Genomic DNA, 27,445 nt, shown 5'->3' on the forward strand with positions numbered 1-27,445 from the left:
GCCGGCACAGGGGGGACGGTAGGCTGTGGCTGGGGTGCCGGAGCAGGAGCCTGGCGAGGCACAGGGGTGGCAGTGGGTGAGGCTGGGGCAGCAGGGGCGGACGAGCCCGGCAGGGGCGGAAACTTGGACGTTGAGGGAGCCCCCCGGGCCCAGGCCGAGGACTGAGGGAGAGGAGCGGGGCGGAACACAAGCCTAGGGCGGCCTTGCTGAGGGTGGTGGTCAGGCGCCGCGACCCGAGATGGTTTAGGCTTCATCGGGCAGGAGTGGTAGTGGGCGTTATGCTCACCACCACAGTTGCAGCACTTACGGGGGACGGGTGTGCCCGCCTGGATCTTCTGGAGGCACAGAGCTGATTTGTGCGTGTCCGCACAATACCGGCACCGAGGGGCCGATCTGCAGCGCCACTCCTGATGGCCCCACCGGCAACAGTGGCGACAGATGTCGGGCTCCGCCGTGTAGGGCTCCACAGCCTTTGACCCATCCCGAGGAGGTGCACCTCTGTCGGGACGTGGCCCAGCACCGCTCCAAGAAGCTGCGGGCGAGGGGCCGTGCCCGCATACCTGCGCTTTAACCACAGAAAGTTGTCTGGGGTCTCAATGAAGTTGGCATTCATGTAGAGCGGCACATTGTGGATGATGACAGTGTGCTGCCGCTCCGCTGCATTTTCGACCATAACTACGTCGAGGAACCCCTCAGTGAGGAGCCGCTTGTAGAAGGCGACGTCGTCCCTGACCGTGAGATAAGGTCGGAGCCTACCCTCCTTGAAGAGCGGCTCCAACTCACCGTGCTGCTTCAGTAGAGAAGCAAACCACGTGTATTGCTGGGCTGGTGTCAGCCCGGCCTCGGCGGGGAAGTCTAGGCGGCGGCGGGTGGGTTGGCGCGGGGCCGCGGCTGGGTGCGTGTCCTCCAGGGGCACCTCACCGTCGACCAGGACAGTCTCAGAGCTACCAGACTGCACACCCTCCATGGGTGCGGTGGCAGCTTTAACAGGAGAGGCAGTGGGGGAGAGGCAGCCAGGATTATCCGGCTTGAGCCGCTTGCTAGCGCTGGCCACGTGGTCCTCCGAACAAAGGCGAGGGTCAAGTTCGGCAGAGTCTGCCATCTCTTCAGTCTCCTCAGACCACAGGCGCCGTTCCTCAGGGGCAGGACACTGCCCGGAAGCCGCCGAGTAGGAATGTTCGTCAGCCATGTCCTCTAGACACCGTTTATTCCGTGGAAGGCAGGGCATCCACGGACGGAGCACAGGACAACGCACGTCTACACAGCACGGCCGTGTAGACGAGACTGTGATCAGTATTGAGACAGACTGGTAAAGATTGTGCCCCCCCTAACTGAAATCCTGGCTACGCCCCTGGGCAGGTCAAGAAACCCGATCAGGTAGTGGCTCAAGGTCTTGCTGCGGCTCCTGTGTCCTCTGAGCCTGATCCCCTTGTCCGTCCTAGTACTGTTGGCACCACAGAAAACGATCATTAGATCTCTCCAGTTCCAAACATATACTGATGTTATAACGTCCCTGTGCATAATTTTTTTATTACTTTCGTTCTTTTGAATTTAAATTGTTTGGTGAATAAAGTTAGTACGTTAGTAGATTTACTGTCTAGCTGTAATGTAGCCTTATGTGGTGTGTGTGAGACATGGTTTAATTCTAATATCAGTGACTCTGTTGTCAGTATAGCTGGTTACAATTTCTTTATAAATGATTATCCTTCTAACCTAAGAAAACATGGTGTTGGAATTTATTTTAGGAATGACATTAAGGTTGGTAGAACTTTTAAAGATCATCCCAATTAAAAAACACAGTTGGGGTATGTTTGCCGGATTTTGGTGTTACTGTTTTGGTTGTTTACAGACCTCCAATTAAGTAATTCTTTGATGGACAATATAGCTCTCATCTCCTACCTTGAGTCTGTTTGTGAGGGTACAGAACTTATTTTGGCTGGGGATTTTAATTAAACCTGTCTTCCATTGATTGGTCCTCTGACGTTCCTGTTGGTAGTTCTATACTCGGTGAGCAATTTCTTGATTTTTTTTTAGCTCTCTGGGTCTTATGCGTACAGTGGGTCAAGCAGGCTACTTATTTTCGATCTAACAATATATTGGATTTGATCTTTACCATGAAAATGATAGAATATCAAATGTTAATTTGATTGACCCCTTTTCTGGCTGTGACCAATTTCTTGTAATATTTGACTATCTATATATTTTGTCCCCTTGAATCTAGCCCAATGAATTCAAAGGATGAATATGATTTTTTCAAAGAAAGTACAGTTTAATAAATAAACATTTCAAGGATATTGACTGGGACATTGAATTTATGGGCTTAGATATTTATCAGTCTTACTCAAGATTTAAGCGTTTATTGTTCGATACTTTCCACCGCTTTATGTTCAAAGAAACCAGGTCCCTGTTCACTTAAGCCTCCTTGGACCACAAGCGTACCTAATGATATCAAACGTCGTAAACGGCAGGCTTGGCTTAACTATAAAGATGCTCGTTCTGTGTTTGGCAGATCATCTCCTTTTGCCTTAAGGGGAATAGACGCCTGTTACTCTTAGGCTGCGTTTACACCAAGCACGTCGCGTCCCGTCACGTCACGTCACGTCACGTCAGGTGAAAAATAGAACCAGCTCTATATATTGACTTGACGCGACGCGACGCGGCGTGACGTGACGTGACTGGACGGAACCGGTGTAAACGCATTTTTCAAATATCCATACAAATCAGTGTTAAACTGGGGTGGCGATTCATGACTTGACGTGACGTGACGGGACGCGACGTGCTTGGTGTAAACGCAGCCTTAGAGGTGACATTCATATTTGTCTGATCCTTATGATTTGGTGGTGTGTATGTGCCTTAGTAACTACAATAGTAAATTCCCATTTTTCATTGAGATCCGCCAATTAGTTTCGTAGAAATAAATATTTTTCATTTTGAAAAAAAAAAAAAAAAAGTGACCGATAAAATCTCTCCTCCTCACTTGTTTTCAAACTAGTTGCTATTAGTGTTGATAATATACATACATGTATCTTCACTTCCCCGAAGACAGATTTTTTATTTGACGTTTCATTTTGAAATAAAAATTAAGAAAAGAAAAATCTTTTTCTTTTAAATTTTTTTAAATTTTTCTGACAAAAAAATCTAGCACAGTATGAAGAGCCTTTTTTGAAAATCTATCTTTGGGGAAAAATAGCCCGTTCTTTCCTCTTTCCAACGATACCTTTACATCTCCATTATCTTGTAGGACAACAAAGGAGAGACGCTTGATATGTAAAAAACTTAAATTTTGAGATACGAGCTGTTTCCCACCGAGAAGTGTGTATAATTCCATATGTTGGGTTTTTCTGGTAAAATTTTACATGCATTAGGATAAAAATGATATAACCAAAAGGAAACCATGGTTTATTATCATATTCAGGGCTAATTGGCACCATCTCCCCTCCTGTATGACAGGATATTACTCACTCGCAGGTGAGGATATCAGGGGGCGCCACCCTCCTCTTTGTCGTCAGGATTATTAGAAGCCGCCTGGCTGATAGTCTTCATTCAAGATAGCAGGAGAACAACTCCTGTACAGAAGAGGACCAAAAAGAAGCCCCATTCACGAGAAGGAAGTGAAGACTACCAGTCAGGCGGCTTCTAATAATCCTGGCGACAAGAGGAGGGTGGCGCCCCCTGATATCCTCACCTACGAGTGAGTAATATCCTGTCATACAGGAGGGGACCAGGTGCCAATTAGCCCTGAATATGATAATAAACCATGGTTTCCTTTTGGTTATATAATTTTTATCCCAATGCATGTGAAATTTTACCAGAAAACGGCGACTTATTACCATGACAATGCAACTCCTCTTGCTTTTCTTTCTTTTCCCTCATCTGCCTTGCCGCATCTATCCGTGCATGCTTTGCTTTATTATAACGAGGCATCCTTCCAAACTTGCTAAAGGAAAGAAGAATACAAAAGAAACTGAAGTAGCGTTGGAAAGCGGAGCGCAGACGAGCTCACACTGACGTCTCGCTGGGTACTCGGGGACCCGGGGCTCCCTCTGAGTCCCTCACGGCTCATCAATAATGTTGCCAACTGAAACTCTACAAAAAAAAAAAAAAAAGTAAATATATGCTCCAAAATGATGAGTTTCTCAGCCAGGTGACCGAACATGTGGCGCGCGGGTCATTTAAAGCCCCTTAAATAATGGTAAACAAAGGCGATTTAAAAATATAAGGAATAATGGTATCAACTTGCAGTTTTCACAGAAGATGCCAGACTTAAGGCATTCCTTAAGTGTCTCGAAAGCCGTTTGACATTGTTCGTTCCAATTGAAGCTTTCCTTGGCCCGAGTGAGGTTAGTGAGAGGGGCGGCTATTTTTGCAAAGTTATTTACATGTTTTCGATAGAACCCGGCCATTCCTAAGAATCTCCTTACTTCTTTTACTTTAGCTGGGGGGCTTCTATACATTCTTAGGATTAAGTCGGCTGCGCTCTTTTGAGATCTTGTATCCTAGGAATGTGACTTCCTCTTTCCCAAATTCACATTTACTTAAGTTTCGTTTGACGCCATTCTCAGTGAGTAGGGAAAAAACCTTTTTCAGTCGGCTTGTTAAGGTAAAAAAATCTGCTGCCCAAATGATTAAATCGTCCAAATGGTTTTTAATCCAGCCTTCTTTAAGCAGGGGAGATAGGAGGGTAGCCATATGGCGAGAAAAAATCGCAGGGGACCAGCTGAAGCCAAATGGCAGTCGCCTGAATCTATACAATATGACTCCATCACTGAAGGTGGTAACGTCCCTGCTGTTTTCATCTAATAAAATTTGAAAGTAAGCCTCACGCATGTCAAGGGTGGTATAAAATTGCTGGCCCGCTGCTTGCTCTACCAGCTCTTCCAGTCTCGGCAAGGGATAAAATATCAGTACACGGGCTGGGCCAACCATCAGGACCCACCGGGAAGAAGCCTTGGACCGACCATCAGGATCCACCGGGAAGAAGCCTACCGGCGCAATAGGCCAAGACTTAAAAAAAAAAAAAAAAAAAAAAAAAAAAAATAAGGTGCGTGTTAACGTGTCGGTAGTCCAGACACATCCTCTTACTACCATCAGGTTTATTCACTAAGACTATGGGTGAAAGCCACGCAGATGTCGACTTCTCAATGATCTCCCTATTCTCCATGTCTTGTAACATTTCCGCTATCACCTTTTTTGCAACGATATCTAGGGCCTCGACTCGGTCTCGGGTCGGCTACATTAATTTTCGCAGGGGGGTTAACTTTTGCCCAGAATGAAAAGTTCGGTGTGGTCTAGAATGGCTGAATTCAGTTCCTCCTTTTGTTCATGAGTAAGATGGTTCCATTTCTGCTGTTTTATAATTTTTCCTAGTCGTTCTGTTCTGCTACCCTGGATGTTCACTTGATCGGTGGTTGGGAGGAGGTCATTTTGAATCTCCCAGGTGTTTCGGATAACCTCGGCCGTCTCATTCGCATGGTTTGGTTCGTCCTCGAGGTGTTCATATGAACCTAATAATGTTCCCGTTTTAAATTCCTTTACTGCTTTGGTATTCTTAACGAAAGGAATGTAGATGGTGTTTTGATCATTTACTTTAGTTAGGAACGGTAAACTGTTTTGACTGATGTTGGGTTGAGAGTGAACCAGCAAGGTGGCATTTGGGTTTTCCTTTACCTGGATAGGGATAAATTGTGATGTATAGGGTTCAATATGGAGGGGCTTAATGAGATTTACCCTTTTGAGGATGTAGCCTATGGTTAGGGGCGGGGAAATGCTTCGTATCCTCTCTACCTTTCTTTTCTGTCGTCTGATGTGACCAACTACGTACGAAGCATTGTGCCAGACTATCTCGTCCAACGTTCCATTGAAAAGCCGCCTTCCCTATGATGTCAGTACCCAGCAGTAGCTCTGCATCAAGGTAACTATTTGGGACCACTGGAACCCATTGTTTGTGTACATGATCGTTACCTACCCCAATTTCTTACCAAACCATGCCAATAACTCGGAGAGGGGAGCCCGTGAACTACTATAGGTTTCAGGGGCCGTGTTCCCCTGTTTTTCGCAAATAAAACTTTAACAAAGCGTCGGACAAGGATGTTATTTTGGCAGTGGATGTTTGAGACCCCGACCTAATGGGCAAAAATATGATTTGGTGTCATATGTGGATAATGAAGCACTTGAGTAAATTTAGGGTAGACTTGGCTGAAAGTTAAAGGCACTGTGAGCGAGGCTAGCCCCGCCCCACTCATCTTCTCATGACGTCGATGTGACGTTTAGCTCTGACGTATGAGTAATCATTCATCCAACCAGCAATTATGTCTTAATGCTTCACACACACACACACACACACACACACACACACCGTAGCAATATTTAATCTACTGTAAATATGGATGTTCCTTATATGGACTATCAGTTGGGGAGAAACAGTTTTACTCGAAGGAAATTACTTATCCTTTACATGGAAAATGTGACTATTGGTAGTACATGCTGCATGTATGTAAGCGAGCAGTAGTTTCTGGTTTCATCCCTCGTTGGTTCGTCAACCTTTCCCATACCCAACCTTTCCTTCCTCACACAAGCATCCCCACCCAACCACCCAACAACACCTTTGTCGTTTATGGCATGTTACCACCTAAAGGGTGATACACTATCTGATACTGTACATACGACCGTATCATTACGAATCTTATTACTAACGTATGTGCAGGTTATCACATACTGTACATTCCACAGCTTTTGGAACATTCCTACCGAACTTGTACATCTGCTGTGTGCCGTGAGACTTTATGGCCTTTAAGTAATTTCACATGTCTGACATTTTGTGGCAATCCCTACATTTACACATTCCAGGGAGACCTGTGAGGTGCTGTAATTCGAAATCTATTGTTATTTGCCAATATGATCATTTAGTATTTTATATTCAATTATGTGTTAGCCCATTTCCCTTGATTTTTGGCACATACTTCTGAAATACCCTGTATTTGAATCGCATGTACTACCAATAGTCACATTTTCCATGTAAAGGATAAGTAATTTCCTTCGAGTAAAACTGTTTCTCCCCAACTGATAGTCCATATAAGGAACACCCATATTTACTGTAGATTAAATATTGCTACGGTGTGTGTGTGTGTGTGTGTGTGTGTGTGTGAAGCAGTAAGACATATAATTGCTGGTTGGATGGATGATTACTCATACGTCAGAGCTAAACGTCACATCGACGTCACGAGAAGATGAGTGGGGTGGGGCTAGCCTCGCTCACAGTGCCTTTAACTTTCAGCCAAGTTTACCCTAAATTTACTCTTATAAGTGCTTCATTATCCACATGTGACACCGAATCATATTTTTGCCCATTAGGTCGGGGTCTCAAACATCCACTGCCAAAATAACATCCTTGTCCGACGCTTTCTTACAGTTTTATTTACGAAAAACAGGGGAACACGGCCCCTGAAACCGTTAGTAGGTATGTTGCGTCTTTTATTTATTTCACTCCCTAGTTTATTCGCAGCCGATTCTTTGATAAGGGTATGACCACTACCCGAGTCTACCACCGCTCTCATGATTTTACTGTTGATAGCCAAACTGATGATAGGTGAGGTGTGTCCCTGGGTTCGTCATGTTCGACTGGCTGGTTGACCCGGACAAGTTTTACTTCCACGCCAGCATCCGCTCCTTTTGCAATCAGAGCATGTGCCACGCGCCGGTTTCCGCCAACACTCAAAAAATGCGTGTGTGACCGACAGTCTGGTCGTGGCTAACGGTTTGATGTTTGCAATTTTCCTACACGTTCAGTTAAATCCCTAATCTTCCTTTTGAGTTCTTCTACCTCTGATGATTCGCTGGATGTAGCATTTGGGTTAGGCGTATCGTTAGGGTTGGGTGGACGGTTCACAGGTGGTGATTCAGTGGCCGTTTTTCGCTCTTCTCTAACTCTATATAGAGAAGATGCGTGGGTAGCTTCGCGCCACTGGCACTCATGTTCCACTCGATCAATGAATTTATTTAATGGGTAGTCCTCATCCAGGAATCCTTCTAATTTAGCTTTTGAATCGGGAGTCAAGCCGTGCCACAGTTTCCTTTTGATTGCCTTGCCACGATTATTATTATTATTTAGTAAATTTACTACGCCCAAGGGCGACAGACCTATTGACATTTGTGCAGCAAATTAGTTACACATCGGTGACTCGCAGAGCACGCTGCAAAATAACTTTGTGAGACATACATACATAGCCTATACGTATAATACCCATCCACGCCAACACACACACACACACACACACACACACACACACACACACATACACACACACTCACACACACAATACGTAAATACATGGACGTAAAGTACACACACACACACACAAGCAAAATATATACAAAAAACAAAATATTTACAATTAACAGCCACCAAAATGCAGATATCTAGCCAGAACTGTGTCTAAGATGTCTGCAGTGAGCAAATATTTACATGTTTGGAGTATGGTCTGTCTGCGTGGGAGTAAGTTTGCTACTGTGGGGCACTGGAGGCAATAGTGTTCAAGGGTGTTGGAGTTTGGTTGTTCGCACAGCTTGCAGGAGGAATAGTGCGGCACATCCTCTTCTTGGGAGACCTGCCACACAGGCCGGTATCCGAGCCTGAGCCGCGCACTCACAATATTGTGCCTCTGTACCATGAGGCCGTGTCGGCGGTACTTGTGACGTCACTGGAGCATGCTGTCATGGTGCTGGATAGACCCACTGTTGGCCCGTTCTGCATCCCTGCGACGCACCGTCTTGGTGAGAGCAGCTGAGCATATGCTGTGTCGTAGGCACCGGAGGGAGGGCACAGCATCCGCATCATGCAAGGCCAGTGTACAGGCCGCCTTGGCAAGACGATCCACCGTGTCATTACCAGCAAGCCCGATGTGGGAGGGCGTCCACACGAAGGACATGACAAGAGAGGAATCGCTGGCAATGGCTAGTTGACGCAGGACGTCCTGCACAACACGGTCACAGCTGGGCCTGGGCGAGGAGAGGGCATGGAGAGCAGACTGGGAGTCACAGATTATAACTCCATTCACTCTTCGCCGAGCAAGGAGAGTTACTGCATCCAGGATGCCGTGAAGTTCACAGAAGGTGGAGCTCGATGAGTCGGGTAGCCTGCGGCCAAGCCACTCATCCCCCACAGGTGGCTTCATGGTGAGGGAGAACATGGCACATGCTGCACTCCCGTCTGCCTGCACTGAACCGTCAACGTAGATGTGATGGATGGCGGGGACTGACGTGGACACAGCGGCGATGGTTTCCAGAGCCAATTGCTTCTGGAGGAGGAGAGGGGAGTCTTTGGATGTCGGTGTAAGTGTGACAGCAGGGAGGGGGACCGGATATGATGGTAAGCCAGGAACAGCTGCCTCCTCAGGGACGTTAATGGCCAGATCACGAATGTTGTCACACACAGTATTGACGAGGTTGCGGCCACCCGGTCAAAGTTGGAGTCTGGGTGCGTCAAGGTCAAGCGATGTTCTGATGACTGCAGAGAAGCGTGGAACAATATGGGGAGAGCGGGGACACTTGACCGAGAAATATGTCACATTGGCATAAATCCTATCTACAAGTGGAGGCAGGTCGAGTTCCGTCTGCATGTTGACTATGCGAGTGGAGAGAGGACACCCCAGGATAAACCTCGTGACTCGATTCTGGAATACTTCAAGGGGTCCTAGTGCTTTTCTGGGGAGATGACTTAGTGCAGGGGACAGATAGTCAAAGACTGACCGAAGGAACAGGATGTAAAGAGTCCTCAGCACCAGGATGGAGACACCTGTGGCATTGGTGGCAAGCCACTTGATATGGGAGAAGCGGGGCTGCAAACGGTCAAGAAGGTCCTTCACGATGGGATGGATCCGTTGGCGAGCGGGTATGGCTGGGGTGATCCGGACTGGTGCGCCCAGGTATGTGTACTGTGTGCAGTGAGGGATAGCATTCCTGCCCATGGTGAACGCTGGCAGTGCTCTGAGGTTGCGGGAGAAGAAGATCCTGCTCTTATCCGGGGAGATAATAAGCCCACAGGTGGTACTAGACACATAGAAATTGTGAAGAAATAGCTGAAGATCATGAAGTGAGGTCGAATGGATGCAGATGTCGTTCGAGTAACAGGTGGCAGTAGTTCCGGGGATGGCAGGAAGAAGAGAGGGTAGACGGTGCATCAGGACATTGAAGAGAAGAGGGCTTAGAACACCACCCTGTGGGGTGCCAAGCTCAAATCGTTCGCTGGAACTGCATGCACTCCTAAAAAAGATACGCGAGGTTCTAGACCAAAGATAACCCCTTATCCACTTTAGAAGGCTTCCTTTAACACCGAAGTCTACCAGCTGGTCAAGAATAATATCCCTGTTGGCTATGTCAAAGGCACTTTTGAGATCAAGGAAGGCAACCACGCTGGTGGGGGAGAGGCGAGCGTAGAGTTCTACGAGATATACCTATGTATTTTTTCACCCCAAAGGTGATATGCTCTCACCCCCTTTTCTGGGGGAAAAGAAAATCCTCTATTTTTTTTTGTAATGCTCTTAGGTTAACTGCAGAGTGAATTTCCATCATATACCGTTACACATGTCTACATGTACCAAACGTTGCAGTACTATTTGTTTTTCACAAAAGCTTCATATAAATGTGTCAGAGCAAAGTTATATTTTTTTTTCACCCCAGATGACTATAACTTTTTACTTCAGTGAACCCCAATGAAACATGCTAAGTCTTTTTACCCCAATGATCCAAGATTGCAAACTGGGTCCCAATGTTCACTGAGGTAAAAGGTATCGTTTTACCACACTGTACCCCATTACATTCCAGTGCAACCCGGCCATTAGTACCCAAATGATAGCCTACCTCAACATATCTCAATATTGTACCTCAATGATACCCCACTGTCCTATAATGTCACCCTAATGTACTCCAATATTACCTCAATGATGCTCCAATGTACAGAACATTACCAAAATATACCCCAATGTACATTGGTTTATTGGAGTACATTGGGTACATCAGGGTGTCATGGAGGTAACAATGGGGTACACTGGAATATAAGGAGGTACATTGGGGTAAAAAGGAAATCTTTTTACCCCAATGAACATTGTGGGTACAGTTCACAATCCAGGATCCTTGGGTACAAAGACATTGAAAGGTTATCAGGGTAAAAGACACCTGACGTTCATTAACCCCTAAAGGACACAAAGAAATCTAAGGGGTGGCCCCAGAAAAAAAAAAAAAAAACAGCTGTTTTTCAAGTACATTTTTCATAAAAGCATGTGTGACACATAATATTACAACTGAAAATCATAATGAAACAACTAATGATAACAATTAGAAATAAACAATTAAGGTCCATGTGTGTACATGAGGTAAAGACTTGGCTTTATGAGCAAATTTCTTTGTATTCTGAGCCCCCCCCCCAAAAAAAGCTTTCCATCACAACTAGCTGGGTGACTGAACCACTTATAGGCCATTTTGTGTGCTTTTAGGCCTAAGGTTGTCAATTAGTGAATTTCAGATGTAGAGCAATAGCGAAAGTCACGAGGAAACAGAAGAAACACAAAAAAACGGAGCCGTCCGCACGTGGGACACCCATCCTTTAACGGAACCCACCAAAATTTCCGCCTGCGGGTCACTCGTCATTTATGGATTGAGGTGAAGATACTTTTGTGTACACTGGAGTATCATTGGGGCAGAGTGGGACATCACTGAGTAAAAAGATGTGCCCATGCAGAAACTAGGAAATATTTAGGCTATTAGCAGATTTAAGAAGTGTATTCCAGCGACACCACATTTATTTATCATACCGTATTTCCCGACATATAAGACGCACTTTTTAAAAAAAAATGAAGATTAAATAAATCAGCCTGTGTCTTATACGTCGATGGTTAGGTTTTGGTAGGCCTAGGGGTTATTGTTACCTGTACAAAACTAACACCCAAAACACCTCCATTTGACACAATAGTTCCCAGATGTCTCCAGAATGAAATATACCGTATTCTGTGGCATGTAATGTGCAGTTTTTTCACTCAGAAAATGCCAAAAAATTACCCATGCGCACTATGCGCCAAAGATACAAATTTTGATTTATTTAAATAATGAATAGTGATGCAATAGAAAAGGAAAATGTGAATAAGCAGAAGAGAGGAGGAGGACATGCAAAGCGATAAAATCATACAGGTCACAAGAAGAAGAAGGCATGCCACACGTGGGAGCCGAGGCGCAGCGTGAACACGAAACACAAAACACAACACCGCCAGTCACCAGTCTGCGGGGTACCTCGGTGGTGATGGTTAAAGCTGCTGTTACACGGGAACTTGGCGGAGCAGGGTGCTGCCTGATGTGACTCTGCTCGGCGACCGTGGGGCGGACTTGGCTGGATTAGTCTGGAGCTATTTATGCTGTGCAGCGGCCCTATCAGCTTACGTTTTTTGTGATACGTCTTCAAAAGAACGGATATCTGTGGATGACTAAAGTGTTTATTGTAAACACAATTTTGTTCCTCATTGTAAAAGTAACTATATTAAAACATAATATGATTGACAGAAATTAATCAACATCTGTTTATACTTGAATTTTTTTTTTTTTTTTTTTTTTTTTTTTTTGTGTGTGTGTGTGTGTGTGTGTGTGTGTGTGTGTGTATTTCGTTGGGGATATACCCCAATGGAGGAAGGCGGAGCATGCCGCGCAACCCCCCAGACGGCTGGTAGAGAGATACCCAATTTTTTCAAGGAGGAGGCCCAACAACGGGGCTGAGGGTGTCGGAAAGAGCCCACCTTTCCACCCCCATGGTAACTGATAGGTCTCGAACCCATACGCTACAGGCACCCCGCCGAAGCGCAAGGCCGAGACTCTACCACGGGACCACGGGAGCCCCCCTACTTGAAAGTATGTATATGGTCCCTGAAAGTCAAGATCAAGACCAAGATTGCCCACTGAACGTAGCATCCCAGTGTGTTTAGTTCCCTCAGAAGCTTGGCGAAAGTTACTGCCTGCACACTGCGCAGTGAGTGAATCTACCAACCAACCCTTTTGTTTACCATTTCTTTCAAAGTCACAGCTGCTCGGGGTAAGAGCACTGTGATTCTTCAACCAACAGTGGAACACTTTGAACACAGAGAAGAGAACAAAGCAACATACAGTATCATAGTCATAATTGTAAGTAAGGTGGCCAAATGTATTACTGCATATACTAATTAAAAAATTCTCCACATTTTCCCTGAACTTAATGTTCAAGGAAAATGTGGAGTTTTTTTTATTTTTTCTAAATATATCTTGAAAAATTATAGGAGCATCTTATACTCCAGTGTGTCTTATATGGCGGGAAATACGGTAATTATTCTTAACATTTTTTTTCTTCATGTTTATTCTTATACGTTTAGTTTTCACATTTATCCTTCACAGTCCTCTGCTCAGCTGATGCAAAGTGTACATGTACATTGCTCCGGCATACCAAAAATACCAAATAAAGCGCCTTAATTTAGTTATGATCATCACCAGGTTGGGGGTCACTGATACCACAAAAACAACTGAAATCGGATGAGGCGTTGGTAATGCCTGTTACCAGAATGGTAAGGCTTTTGGTTAGGGAATGTGCCCAATGACTGTGAAAGCAACCCTTAAAAAAGACATCAAACATATAAATATAACCCAACCTTTTCACGTCAGAGGTGATTGCAAAAAATGATGGTTATTCGTGACTTCAGCTGAAGCTGTGTGCGACCAGTCACATGGAGATGTTTTAGTTCCACCACTTGTAGCACAGCTATTAATCATCCAAAAGATCATTGTAAGGCTTAGCACTTGTATTTAGACATATTCTGTACAAAAAAGGTATCTGCAATATAACAAACAAAAGAGTGGACTTTAGCTGATATGAAAAATAGTACACTTTACTTTAAAAACAATCTATTAAAAACAAACTGTTCAAGATAAAGTACATTTCCCAACTTAATAACATAGATGGATAAATCTTTATGAATTAAGGGCTTGTATCATGTCGTCCACACCTAATGATCTTGGAGTGGCAGTGGCAGTGCGGTAAAGGCCATTGACCAGCACTCCTGAGGCCCTCAGAGCAGCCACCATCCGATCCACTCTTGGAGAAAAATACTGGTCATCCAGTTCTAAAGATTTCAATGTACACAGGTACTGGAAAGTTGTTTCTTTCTGTAAAAAAGAAAACAAAAAAAAAAAAAAAAAGATCCAGATTAATTTTGAAAGTACAGTATATTTAATGTTGAAGAAATTAATCCATTGAATAAGTCAAGATTATAGATCAGCATTTCTCAACTGGGGTTCTCTGGAACCTTAGGTTTCCTGAAAGATTAGTAACTGTTCTGAGAGAAATATTGATAAATAGACTAATCATGTAAATGCATTTTGAGCAGTTTTTATGTTTGATTTAATATTTGGAATATTACTATGCACACAGGGAATGTTCTTGGAAAAGCCTTAATTAGTATAATAAAAACTTCAACCTGTCGTACCAATATAGAGTATGATAATCATAAGGAATATAATTAGCAATGCCTTTACTTTGCCTATGTGAAATTGCCTTTAGTGGTCAGTGGACAGGACCTGCAAGTGATGGATTCATGTATCGTCAAGTGACTCGATCGAGTACAAGACATGCATGGCCTCCATCAGTCCTGTCTATGCTTCCTGGCATGCAGGTACAGTCTCTAATTCCCCCACATTATTTAGTAAATTTTACCAATCATATATATGTACAGTCATACCTCGGTTTACGAGCTTAATTTGTTCCGGAATTTTGCTCACAAACCAAAAAACTCATGAACCAAAACGAATTTCCCCATTTAAATTAATGTGAATCCTATTAATGCATCCCATATCCCAAAAAATATTAACATTAAAATCATTTTACATGTTAAATATACGGAATAAAAGTAATGTTAATAATAAACAGCGATGATAAAAAATATAAATAATATAGTACAATAATACATATACGTACAGTCAAACCTCGGTATACGAGTGCTTTAGTTTACAAGTGTTTTGATTTATGAGCAAAAAATTCCACAAAAAATGCCTTGGTTTATGAGCAGTGACTTGGTATATGAGCATCCTGTTTTTTTTTTTTTTTTTTTTTTTTTTTTTTTGCCACCTCACAGGTGGGGACACGGACTATATGGAGTCCATCAGGGTCAAGTGCGTGCGTCCCTTCAAGGAAAGACCACAGATCCTTGCCGGGTAACGGCTCATGAAGGGGACGGGATAGACCGACTCTATCAGATCAGCCTCGCCGACCAAGTCGGTCTTTCGACGAGCACTGGCGTGTCTCTTTGTACAAGTGGAAGACGTGAGTGTGGGTTCCCTCTGTTCGCTGCAAGACAAGAGTGCTCAAAGTGGAAAACAATGGGAATAGGGTCTCAGTTAGGGCTGTTACCTTGAGATAAAAAAAAATAAAGAACGCAACATCCCATTCTCCAATACAGAATGAATCCATATTTTAAGGAACGGATAGCAACCCTAAAATTTCTCTAGCCTGCCATGACTGACAGCAGTGGTGGATCCAGGGGGGGGGGGTTGGGGGGCGCGGCCGCCCCACCCTTAGGACCTAAATTGCGCCCTTGTAAAAATTTACTGAGATCTGTGGGGGTATCATTCCTGTGAACACTACTACTAGCCTACTAATTATAATGATAATAATAACAACAATACTACTACTACTACTATTACAACTACCAGTGAAACCTTTACATATGGAACGGACACTTGCCCCAACTTTGTCATTAAGTCGTGGATTTTGTAAAATCAACCGTTTTGGTGCGAATCGCAATAACTCCCTTATTTCTGGGGCTAAAGAAAAATTATTGGTATCAATCGATGGCAAAATGCAAGGGCTATATTTTTTTTTAGTTAGAAACCGGCTCGAACACCAACTCAAAAGGGTCGAAAATCGAATAAATTCACAAAAAAACGACTCGAAAAAAAGAAATCGTATTTTTGAGTTCCCAACCTTGAGACCCACTCATTTTTTGAGAATTTCAAAACACTTATTTAACAAATGATTTAGCCCTGCCAATGTGCTTTCCAAAATGGTGCATAACATTTCCCTACTCCCAGTAGTTTCGTCGCTAGATCTCGAAACGTAAACCCTGTCGAGAGCGATTTTGACGAACTCCATACATTTTGCCGTTTTTGTCTAGTGTGGCCTTGCTATTGAGCTAACTCACTTCTGGCCCTCCCTCCACACACCCTTCCCATTTCCCCTTCTGTGTGTGTGTGTGTGTGTGTGTGTGTGTGTGTGTGTGTGTGTGTGTGTGTGTGTGTGTGTGTGTGTGTGTGTGTGTGTGTGTGTGTGTGTGTGTGTGTGTGTGTGTGTGTGTGTGTGTGTGTGTGTGTGTGCGCGCGCGCGAGCGAGTGAGTGAGAGTGTGTGTGTGTGTGTGTGTGTGTGTGTGTGTGTGTGTGTGTGTGTGTGTGTGTGTGTGTGTGTGTGTGTGAGCGAGTGTGTGTGTGTGTGTGTGTGTGTGTGTGTGTGTGTGGTCATATAATCTAATGGGCAAAGGAGAAAGGGAGGAAGAGTGACAGAGTGAGAGATAAGACTATAGATAAGAGGGTGTGAGAAAGGAGGAAATGGGACGGGAGGTAGGGAGGGTCAGGTAAAGGTGAGGAAAGAGGGGGAGAGAAAGGGTGTGAGTGGGAGGGAAAGAGATTAAAAGAGAGAGGTAGGGAGGGTCAGGTAAAGCTGAGGAAAGAGTGGGAGAGAAAGGGTGAGTGGGAGGGAAAGAGATTAAAAGAGAGAGGTAGGGAGGGTCAGGTAAAGCTGAGGAAAGAGTGGGAGAGAAAGAGATTAAAAGAGAGAGGTAGGGAGGGTCAGGTAAAGGTGAGGAAAGAGGGGGAGAGAAAGGGATAGAGATTAAAAGAGAGAGGTAGTGAGTGTCATGTAAAGGTGAGGAAAGATTGGGAGAGAAAGAGATTAAAAGAGAGAGGTAGGGAGGGTCAGGTAAAGGTGAGGAAAGGGGAGGGAAAGAGATTAAAAGAGAGAGGTAGGGAGGGTCAGGTAAAGGTGAGGAAAGAAGGGGAGGGAAAGAGATTAAAAGAGAGAGGTAGGGAGGGTCAGGTAAAGGTGAGGAAAGAAGGGGAGGGAAAGAGATTAAAAGAGAGAGGTAGGGAGGGTCAGGTAAAGGTGAGGAAAGAGGGGGAGAGAAAAGGTGTGAGTTGGAGGGAAAGAGATTAAAAGAGAGAGGTAGGGAGGGTCAGGTAAAGCTGAGCAAATAGGGGGAGAGAAAGGGTGAGTGGGAGGGAAAGAGATTAAAAGAGAGAGGTAGGGAGGGTCAGGTAAAGGTGAGGAAAGAGGGGGAGAGAAAAGGTGTGAGTGGGAGGGAAAGAGATAAAAAGAGAAAAACTGAGAGGGAGGTGAAAGGAAAAAAGAAAGAAATGAGAAGGAAGGAGAAAAATACGGGGACGGAGAGGGAGAAGAAAGAAAGGAAGTGAGGGAGGAGTGAACCAGGGAAAAGACTAACGGCGCAATAGGCCACGGAAAGATTTTTAAGAAAGGAGACAAAAAAAATACCAGGTAATTACAGACCCATTAGTTTAACTTCAGTTGTAGGTAAGCTACTTGAGAGCATAATTAGAGACAAAATTGTGAGTTACCTTGAAAGCCACTCATTAATTGGGGATTCACAACATAGCTTCTGTAACAAAAGATCCTGCCTATCAAACCTATTGACCTTTTATAACGACCTCTTCTCAGTTTATGACGTAACCAAATCATTGGACGTAGTCTATCTCGATTTCCAGAAAGCATTTGATAAAGTCCCACATCATAAATTACTTTATGAATTAAAGCAAATAGATATTGACGGTCAAGTAAACCAATGGATCGTGAATTGGTTGAGCAACAGACAACAAAGAGTGGTGATTGATGGATTTAACTCAGAGTGGGCGCCGGTCACTAGTGGCGTACCTCAGGGCTTGGTTCTTGGCCCAGTGCTCTTCATTATTTACATCAACGATGTGGATGTTGGACTCAATAATCACATTAGTAAATTTGCAGACGACACAGATTGGTAACTCGGTTCTCACTGACGAAGACAGGCAAGGCCTCCAAGAGGATTTGCACAAAATTTCAGCTTGGTCGGATAGATGGGAGATGCCCTTTAACGTAGACAAGTGCCAGGGCCTTCAAGTTGGAACAAGAAATAAGAAGTTCGATTACGAAATACGTGGCGTTAAACTCACAAGCGTTCAATGCATTAAGAACCTGGGGGTCAAAATCGTGTCAAACCTCAAATTCTCACATCAATGCATCGATGCAGCAAATAAAGCGAACAGAATGTTGGGCTTCATTAAAAGAAACTTTTTATTCAAGAATAAAGATGTAATACTTCCGCTCTACAATAGTTTAGTCAGACCCCACTTGGAATATGCGGTACAGTTTTGGTCTCCCCACCATGCAAAGGACATTGCTAAATTAGAAGGTGTTCAGCGTTGGGCAACAAAAATGATCCCTTCCTTGCGCAACAAATCCTACTAAGAAAGGCTTTTCACCCTTAACATGTTCTCTCTTGAGAAACGTCACCTCCGAGGAAAACTGATCGAATGTTTTAAAATAATGGTTTCACGAATGTAGACAGAACAAAATTGTTTATGATCGATGACACTTTGCGAATGAGGAACAATAGCATTAAACTCAAATGTAGACGAGTAAAATCAGACTTCACCAAATTTTTCTTCACCAACGTTGTAGTGCGAGAATGGAATAAGCTCCCACCGTCAGTGGTCCAGTGTAACATGATTGACTCCTTTAAAAACAAGCTCGACCATCACTTCCTTGAACTTAATATTAACTAGAGTTGAAATGCAACGTTTTGGAGCCATCTGATTATGTAGAATCACTTAGGTTTAAGGACAGGCTACCTAGTCTGGACCATGGAGTCTGTGTGGTCTGATTTTCTATGTAAATCTATGTAAATCTCTCTCTCTCTCTCTCTCTCTCTCTCTCTCTCTCTCTCTCTCACACACACACACACACACCTTTGAGGGAGGAAGTATAAGGAAAGAAGGAAGATAGGAAGAATGAAAGAGAACAGAAACAGCGGGATGGATGAAAGGGAGGCCGCGTCCTTGAGCCGAGGGGGTGGTGAGATAAGCACTCACTACCCAGCCACTTGGCAACTCAAAGGAAGAGGAACTCCACAACTCCACACATACACATATATCATTTCTTTCGCATTATTTTTGTCATTTTCTGTTAGAATTGACTATCACTGTCAAGTACAAATGCACGCAAGACACGCTTACTTTATTACACTATAATAACATTGAAAGTAAAATAAGACACCATATCATATACGGAGTCTCTAGGTAGAGTCAGAACAGAATATGGGATCACTCAGCAACAACTAAAACAAAATGTAATTATGACGCCAACATCGGCGTCGCTGTATATGCCACTGGCGCTTCATGACGCCGACAACAGCGTTGCCGTATAGAAAGGGTTAAGTTTGACTGTGTCTTCAACAAAATCCCTACAACAGGTTCAATAAGTTGCTTCTTCTTGTGACATACATTCTTGTCTGTATGTTTACAATCATCAGTTGAACAGCCACTTGTAGTTATGATTGTTTTTATTATTTCATATTTTTATTACCTGATTTTTATAGCAAGAAGCTTTTTTTAGTAAACACCTTAAAAAATACAATAAAAATCCCAACATGCTTACATGGCCTGGGGACAAGCAAACTGGTTTACCCAAATGACTCAGGTCTAGGCAAAAAAATGCAGCCCCTTGCATCACATGATCGCCCCTGCCCACATTAGTGCTGACTGGTGTCACGTACATACTTCTGGGTGCTTACCAAAGAGTGAGAAGTACACTGAACCATAAATGATTTTTCCATGCGTTACAGAAATCTCTGTGGATTTGGGCCACTTGTCAGTTGGGGATGATTGCATGTTGGACCATTTTAAATGCGTTACAATAATAACTAAATCAATACTCATCCAAAAGAGTCCACCTTGGCCACGAAAAGCCCCGGACAATCATGTATTGGATGTGAAGCCACTGTACTTTAAAAGTTGGGTCCTGCCCAGCTCTACTGATGGATTACTAATTCTAGCAATGTGTGGCCTGGGGAAAGAAGTAGGATGCACCTCGCTGCCAAATATACAAAAAATCCCTTGGCCCTACACTGCTGATGCTCTACACATTGACTGTAAGCTCATGCAAGGAGTTACAGTTTGTGCAAAAGTTACTGTGCCAACCCTAAAGAGTGGTAACTTTTTGCACAGACTTTATAGCTGTAAAATCTAAGCTAACCATTTTTATGTTTAACAATATGAAGTGGGATGTGTACAGCCCTTCTCTTGTTTTACTGGGAAGGTTGGAAAGCCTTAGTTTACAGAAAAAGAAAACTGCATATGAAAAAAAACATATACCTGGAGAAGGGGGAACATAAGGATGGCCTTCATGTAGTGGGTCTGCACAGAATGGGAGTCAAGAATAGGAAAGATGCATCCATCGTCAGGGTCCGTCAGTTTGTCACGAGGAATATCTTCATCACAGGACTGGACAGTGATGTGTTTCATTTTGCGCAGTGTTGCTAGTGCACCGCCAATGCATCCAAATATCTGGAAAAAAAAAAAAAAATTTCATTGGTGAATCGTATTAAGTTGGTTCTAGTGAGGCAAAAACAATAATTAAAATAGAGCAGGAGTAGGGTTCCTTTAGGCTATATTAAAATGCATTATTTTGATATGTTTTTACCCACAGGAGGCTAAATGCAATAAATAATATTTCATCACCAACATTATTGCGACAACCGATTGATAATGACTGAAAGATGAATCATGTAGCTGCAAACTTTATGCTGTTATGATAAACAGAAGTACAGAAACCAAGTTGTTGCCATGAGGCAGGCTTAATTTTTTTTTAAAGTTGCTGGAGCACAGTATGGTTACAAATTAATACCCCAGGTTTTAGTCCACAACCATTTCCAATTAAGTAACATCTTAACTCATATGCAATGTATACATTGGTATTGTGACAGAAATACAAATTGTGAATGTGTCATGCCCTGGGATTTTCTTTTTCTATTTCCTCTATTTTCCAACATGTCCTCTGCGTGTATCGAAACACACGAGAAATTAATCAAGATCAGGGTATTCGCCGGCTGCCTGGGATTGAACCCGCAACCAGCGTGACGGGAGAGCCACTCCTTACCGAGTCAGCCAAAGAGGTACCCCACTGGCTAAGTGGGTTATGGGAGGCTCGTTCATCAGGCATAGTCGCCGCACTACAAGTGGAGTGAACAAAAGTTTGAGTATCAAGTTGAAATGAGAGAAAAAAAAGGATGAAATTATATACAGGTGCACATTGAAAAGAAGAACAGGAAGGGTAGAAACGAGTACCTTGTAAGTTCACGGTAATACATGAAAGAAGTAGAGATATTGCTGGGTCTTTACCCCTTCACTACGGGCAGGCGAAAACGGCACCCCACCCCGAATCCGAGCTGGCCGTGCACACCAAATTTCAAACGTCGCTTCTGATTATCACAAGTTTTCAGCCATAAACTCAACATAATCATCATGTATTATATATAAAAACATGCAAAATTAAATGGTGCACATAAAGAAACGTAAATTATTTGATAATTTTGAGATGTATGCATAAATATACAGAGAAATTTTATTTCCTTATATTAGTTGTGATAAAGAATAGATTCATGGGGAAAAGTAGAGGAAAAGAAAGGGAAGGACACAGACATAAGTAAGATCGTGAAAAATATCCCACTGATTCACCGGCAATACGCACAGATATTACAGAGTAAATGGCTGAAAGGCCGTGTGTGTGTGTGTGTGTGTGTGTGTGTGTGTGTGTGAGTGTGTGCATGTGTGTGTGTGTGTGTGTGTGTGTGCATGTGTGTGTGTGTGTGTGTGTGTGTGTGTGTGTGTGTGTGTGTGCATTTTACCTAGTTGTATTTACCTAGTTGTGACATACGAGAAAAGAGCTATGCTCGCGCTGTCCCGTTTCCATATCCGCTTTTGTCCAACTTTTCCTTAAAATCATGAATGTTTCTTGCACAAACCACTCCTCCTCCAGCCTATTCCATAGTTTAATGCTTCTGTTTAGGAAGCTAAACTTTTTCACATCTTGCCTACACGTGGTCACCCTCAACTTATTTACATGTCCTCTCGTTTCTCTCTCGTTCCACACACACAGGTCCTCTCTGTCCAAATGCTCCACTCCGCTCGCCACCCTGTACACCGCTATCAGGTCTCCTCTTTCTCTTCTTCTCTCCAGGGTTGTGAGCCCCATACTATTGAGTCTCCTCATAAGTCCGATCTCTAAGTTCCGGTACCATCTTAATTGCCACTCTCTGCACTCTTTCCAGCTTTCTTATGTTCTTCTTTTCATGAATAGACCAGACCACTGCTGCATACTCCAACCTGTGTGTGTGTGTATTTACCTAATTGTGAAATACAAGAAAAGAGCCGTACTAGGCTCGTGCTGTCCCGTCTCCATAACGCTTATTATTCAGTTTGGCTTTAAATTCATGAATCGTTTTTGCACAGTCTCCTCGTCAAGTCCGTTCCATGTTGTTATGCTTCTGTATGGGAAACTGTATTTCTTGATGTCTCTCCTACAGTCGCTCTTCTTCAATTTCTTACCATTACCTCTTGTTACACTTCTGTCACGTACCACTAGGTCTTCCCTGTCCAATTTCTCCAATCCCTCTTGTATCCTGTACAATGCTATTAGGTCCCCCCTCTCTCTTCTTCTCTCCAGTGTTGTTATTCCCAATTTCTCCAGTCTTTCTTCATAAGTATGTTCTCTCAGAGTTTCTGGTAATTTAGTTGCTGCTTTGTATTCTTTCCAACTTTCTAATTTCTTTCTTCAATCTAGGTGACCACACTAATGCTGCATATTCCAGTCTTGGACGTATCATCAATGTTATTAGTTTCTTCACCATTTCTTCATCTAAATATGTAAATGCTGCTTTTATGTTTCATAGAAGATTGTATGTTTCCCCAGTTATCCGGTCAATATGTTTTCCAAAGGATAACTTGTCTGTTATGATCACTCCCAGATCTTTTTCTTCAGTTCTATTCATGATTCTTTCATTACTCAGAGTTGTTCCCCGATATTCGTCTACTGCTCTTACCAAACTCCATCACGCTACACTTCTCTGTATTGAATGTCATTTCCCATTTGCGTGACCATTCGCTTATTCTATCGAGATCTTGGCTCAGGGCTACACAGTCTTCTTCATTAGCCACCCTCCTCATTATTTTAGCATCATCAGCAAATATATTCATATAGCTTGTCACCCCTTCTGTCATGTCATTAATATAAATTAAAACATAATCGGAGCCAGCACTGATCCTTGGGGGACTCCACTAGTCACTTCCATCCAGCTTGATTTATTATCCCTAATTACTGTTCTCATTTCTCTCTTCGTCAAAAAGTCCATAATCCAATCCAATATTGTGTGTGTGTGTGTGTGTGTGTGTGTGTGTGTGTGTGTGTGAGAGAGAGAGAGAGAGAGAGAGAGAGAGAGAGAGAGAGAGAGAGAGAGAGAGAGTCTAAAGATTGACACCTCAGTGATACGAAGGGAGAGAGGGAGAGAAGCATCTCTCTCTCTCCTAAAAGTTTTTTTTAGATATATAAACAACAAAAAAGAGATTCGAAGTGGGATTAGTCCATTAACAGATAATTCGGGCAATATCGTGACAGACAGCCAACGCATAGCGAACATGTTAAATTCTTATTTCGCCTCGGTTTTTAACCCGTGGGCTTCGGCTATGGGAAAGCCGAGAAGTCGCCGAGAAACGGCAAAATTACACTGCATTTTGAGACAAAGAAAAGAGCATGAAACGTACATCAGAGTACTCCTCTCATAACCATAAAGCTGTTAAAAATATTTACTTTTACTCAAACTCCATTCTTTTTGGGTGGTGTCTGTTACAAAATAAACAGTTTCGTGACGCATGGCATCTAGCCTAGAGTCCCTTGTTGTCTACTTTAGATAATTTGACAAGTAGTTACTGTGTGGATAGCTAATTCAATCTGCCATGACCTTACAGCACCACCTATGACAAAAAAGCCCATATCAAGATCACTCACCCTCCACAATGACCCAGGGCTTGTATGGTGGGTTGCTTAATGCCACCACCGCCTACAATTAGCTCGAATTATGGGTTTTATGGTGAGCCCTTTTTAGGGCTCACCGTACCACAGCCACGACTCGTGAAAGCCCAGAAAAGGGTCTGCCGACGTTCTCGGGTTAATAGTAATTCTACCGATACTGCTGCTGTTCCTAACACTATTGAAAATCCCAGTCATTCCCTCCCTGACTTTGAAATCAGTACAGATGAGGTTCTCAAAGTGCTGCAGTCACTTAAAACTAACTAAAGTCCAGGACCTGATAAAATATATCCAAAATTACTTAAAGAAATATCAACAAAGATATTCAGACCTTTAACAATGCTGTTTAATATGTCTTTGCACCATGGTATCGTTCCTACTGATTGGAAAATGGCTAATGTAACACCCATTTTCATAAAAGGCGACCGAAAATTACCAGATAATTAAAGGCCAATCAGCTTAACTTCAATTATTGGTAAATTATTTGAGACAATTATTCGAGATAAAGTAGTTAACTACCTAGTGTGTAATTCGCTAATCCTGGACTCGCAACATGGTTTCCGTAACAACAGATCTTGTTTTATTGAACCTATTAACGTTGTCTAACGAGCTTTTTGCAGTCTATGATGTTTCTAAATCACTTGATATTATTTATTTGGACTTCCAGAAGACATTTGATAAAGTCCCACACTACAAGTTGCTTCATAAAATCAAGGAAATAAGTATCGGGGGTAAGCTTCACGAATGGATCAAGCACTGGCTAAGCAATAGAAAGCAGAGTTGTAACAAATGGAGTGACCTCTGAGTGGATGCCAGTCACTAGTGGTGTCCCCCAAGGCTCTGTCCTGGGACCCGTTCTCTTCGTCATTTACATCAACGACACTGACCTTGGTCTCAATAATTTCATTAGTAGATTTGCGGACGACACGAAAATCGGCATTGCGGTACTTACGGAATGTGACAGGCAGAGCCTACAAGAAGATTTGCGTAAAATATCAAATTGGTCAGTAAAATGGGAAATGCCTTTAAATATAAACAAGTGCCAGATTCTGCAGGTTGGATCAAGAAATATAAAGAAGGACTATGAAATGTGCGGCGTTAAAGTTAAAGGCGCTCACTCGGTCAAAGATCTTGGCGTTACATTCGCGTCTAACCTCAAGTTTTCCCAGCAGTGCAACAAGTCTGTTAAAAAAGCAAACAGTTTGATAGGTTTGATTACGAGAAATTTTTCATTCAAGAATAAAGATGTTATACTAACTTTGTATAATAGTTTCGTCAGACCTCATTTGGAGTATGCCGTGCAGTTTTGGTCTCCCCACCATGCGAAAGACATTGCTAAATTAGGTGTTCAGCGTAGAGCAACCAAGATGATTCCTTCATTACGAAACAAACCCTACGAGGAAAGGCTGTCACATCTAAACCTGTTTTCTCTTGAAAAACGCCGCCTCAGAGGAAAACTGATCGAGTGCTTTAAAATCCAGGTAACTCTCGATTTACGCGAGTTTGGTTTATGCGTTTTTTAAATAATGCGGGGTCCAAAATCCAAATAAATGTTTAATTTACAAGTTTTTCCACTTATACGTGATATTTTAAGGAGTGGCCACCAGATGTCTCAGGCAACTGGACTCACACGGCGCTGCGGCCACACAGCTGAGCTAAGTTCTTCCCGCGCGCCACTTGAACAACAATACAGTACCCACACTGCCACGCTACTCAACAATAGGAGTGGGCAGGTACCGGTACTAACAGTACCAGCTATACGGTACGTACGGTACCAGTACCAGACTGCTCGGTACCGGTACCAGTACTAGCCAGTCGCTCATGGTGTCCCTCATTTCTTCCTCACACGAGTGAGGCTGAGACTGAGTGCCTGAGTGGATATCTCGGTGATATGGATATTCTCTCTCTCTCTCTCTCTCTCTCTCTCTCTCTCTCTCTCTCTCTCTCTCTCTCTCTCTGTCCACTGAATGAAGTGAATATTTATTTTTCAATAGAAACCTACCTCTTGTTTGATTTACATTGTTTTTGATTTACGCAACCTCTTCAAGGACACAATACTCGCGCAAATCGAGAATTACCTGTACTTAACGGATTTACCAACGTGGATCCGACCAAGCTATTTGTGATCGATGATTCGACGCGAACGAGAAATAATGGCGCTAAAGTCAAATGTTGACAAGTTCGTTCAGATTGCACAAAATTCTTCTTCACTAATGCTGTCGTTCGAGATTGGAAAAGATTACCACCATCAGTGGTGCAGTGTAACTCAATTGCATTGTTTAAGAATAATCTTGACTGCTATCTCCTCCATCTAAATGTTCACTAGGTCAGTTTCAACGCCATGGTGGCCGCATAACAACTGTCACTTAGGTTTAGGACAGACCACCTAGTTTGGACCTTAGGGCCTCTGTGGTCTGGTTATCTATGTAATTCTATGTAATTCTCTGTCTCTCTCTCTCTCTCTCTCTCTCTCTCTCTCTCTCTCTCTCTCTCTCTCTCTCTCTCTCACACACACACACACACACACACACACACAAGATGGCGGACTGACACAGCTGATCTCCAGACGTGCTCCAAATTCACATCACAGCTGCATGGGATTAAATCCTGGACGTGAATTACTAAGGTGGGAGCCGTGGTAGGGTACAATCGTGCTGTCCCGAAGAAACAAGGGCTGTTGACAGTGTTCAACATCGAGAAATGAGCGAGGAGGAGGCGGGGGCAGCGCCCTTGCCGACCCAGCTGGCATTGTTTACACCGCAGGGCGCAGGGGTCAGGACAAGACAGGCAGCAAAAAGGCAAGAGTTTGAGTTTGAGGGCTTCACGGATGACATGGAGAGACCCAGAGACAGAGACGGTATGTTGAGAAGGAGGCTCATAGACTTGGAAAGGGAGATGAAGGATATGAGAGACAGAATGAGGACGCTGGAGAGAGAGGTGGACGTTCTGAAGACAGAGAAGGATGTTTGGAAGAATGCGTATAATGACCTGCACAAGCAGGTAACATTGAACGAGAAAAAGGCAGAAGACGCGGAGGTTAAAGTCAAGGAATTAAAGGAAACGCATAAAGTCTGGAAGAAGGAACAAGAAAAGGAAAATGTAAGCTTTAAGAAAATTGTGGAGGAACAAGTCAAGGCTAAGGATGAAGCTATAACTGAAAAGGTGATCAAGGTGATAAAAGAAAAACCAGAAATAGTGAGGGATTCGCTGAAAAAAAGAAGTCTGTAGTAGTGGTGGGCATTAATGAAGAGCACATGCCAATCAGACATACAAGGGAAAAGAAAGAAAGGAAGGCAGTGAACCAAGTACAGGTAACTCTCGATTTACGA

At 43.3% G+C, this 27,445-nt stretch overlaps 1 protein-coding gene across 5 annotated transcripts in view; it reads right to left on the reverse strand.

Moving 5' to 3' along the window:
• Positions 1-536: 536 nt before the first annotated feature.
• The window catches only part of LOC126999218 (uncharacterized), a 152,070-nt gene continuing 125,161 nt past the window's right edge, over positions 537-27,445 (reverse strand). For 4 of the 5 annotated variants that reach the window (XM_050861548.1, XM_050861547.1, XM_050861546.1 and 1 more), the window contains 2 exons: positions 20,408-20,599; positions 12,638-14,166 (listed from right to left, as the gene is read on the reverse strand). In XM_050861548.1, coding sequence (XP_050717505.1) covers positions 13,972-14,166; positions 20,408-20,599 — 387 coding nt within the window. In that variant the 3' untranslated portion in view covers positions 12,638-13,971. Of the gene's footprint in view, positions 1,445-12,637; positions 14,167-20,407; positions 20,600-27,445 lie in introns of those variants that run through there. The other variant, XM_050861549.1, reaches the window with a different exon arrangement.

The sequence above is a fragment of the Eriocheir sinensis genome, chromosome 16 (genome assembly GCF_024679095.1).
Source record: "Eriocheir sinensis breed Jianghai 21 chromosome 16, ASM2467909v1, whole genome shotgun sequence".
Taxonomy (NCBI): domain Eukaryota; kingdom Metazoa; phylum Arthropoda; class Malacostraca; order Decapoda; family Varunidae; genus Eriocheir; species Eriocheir sinensis.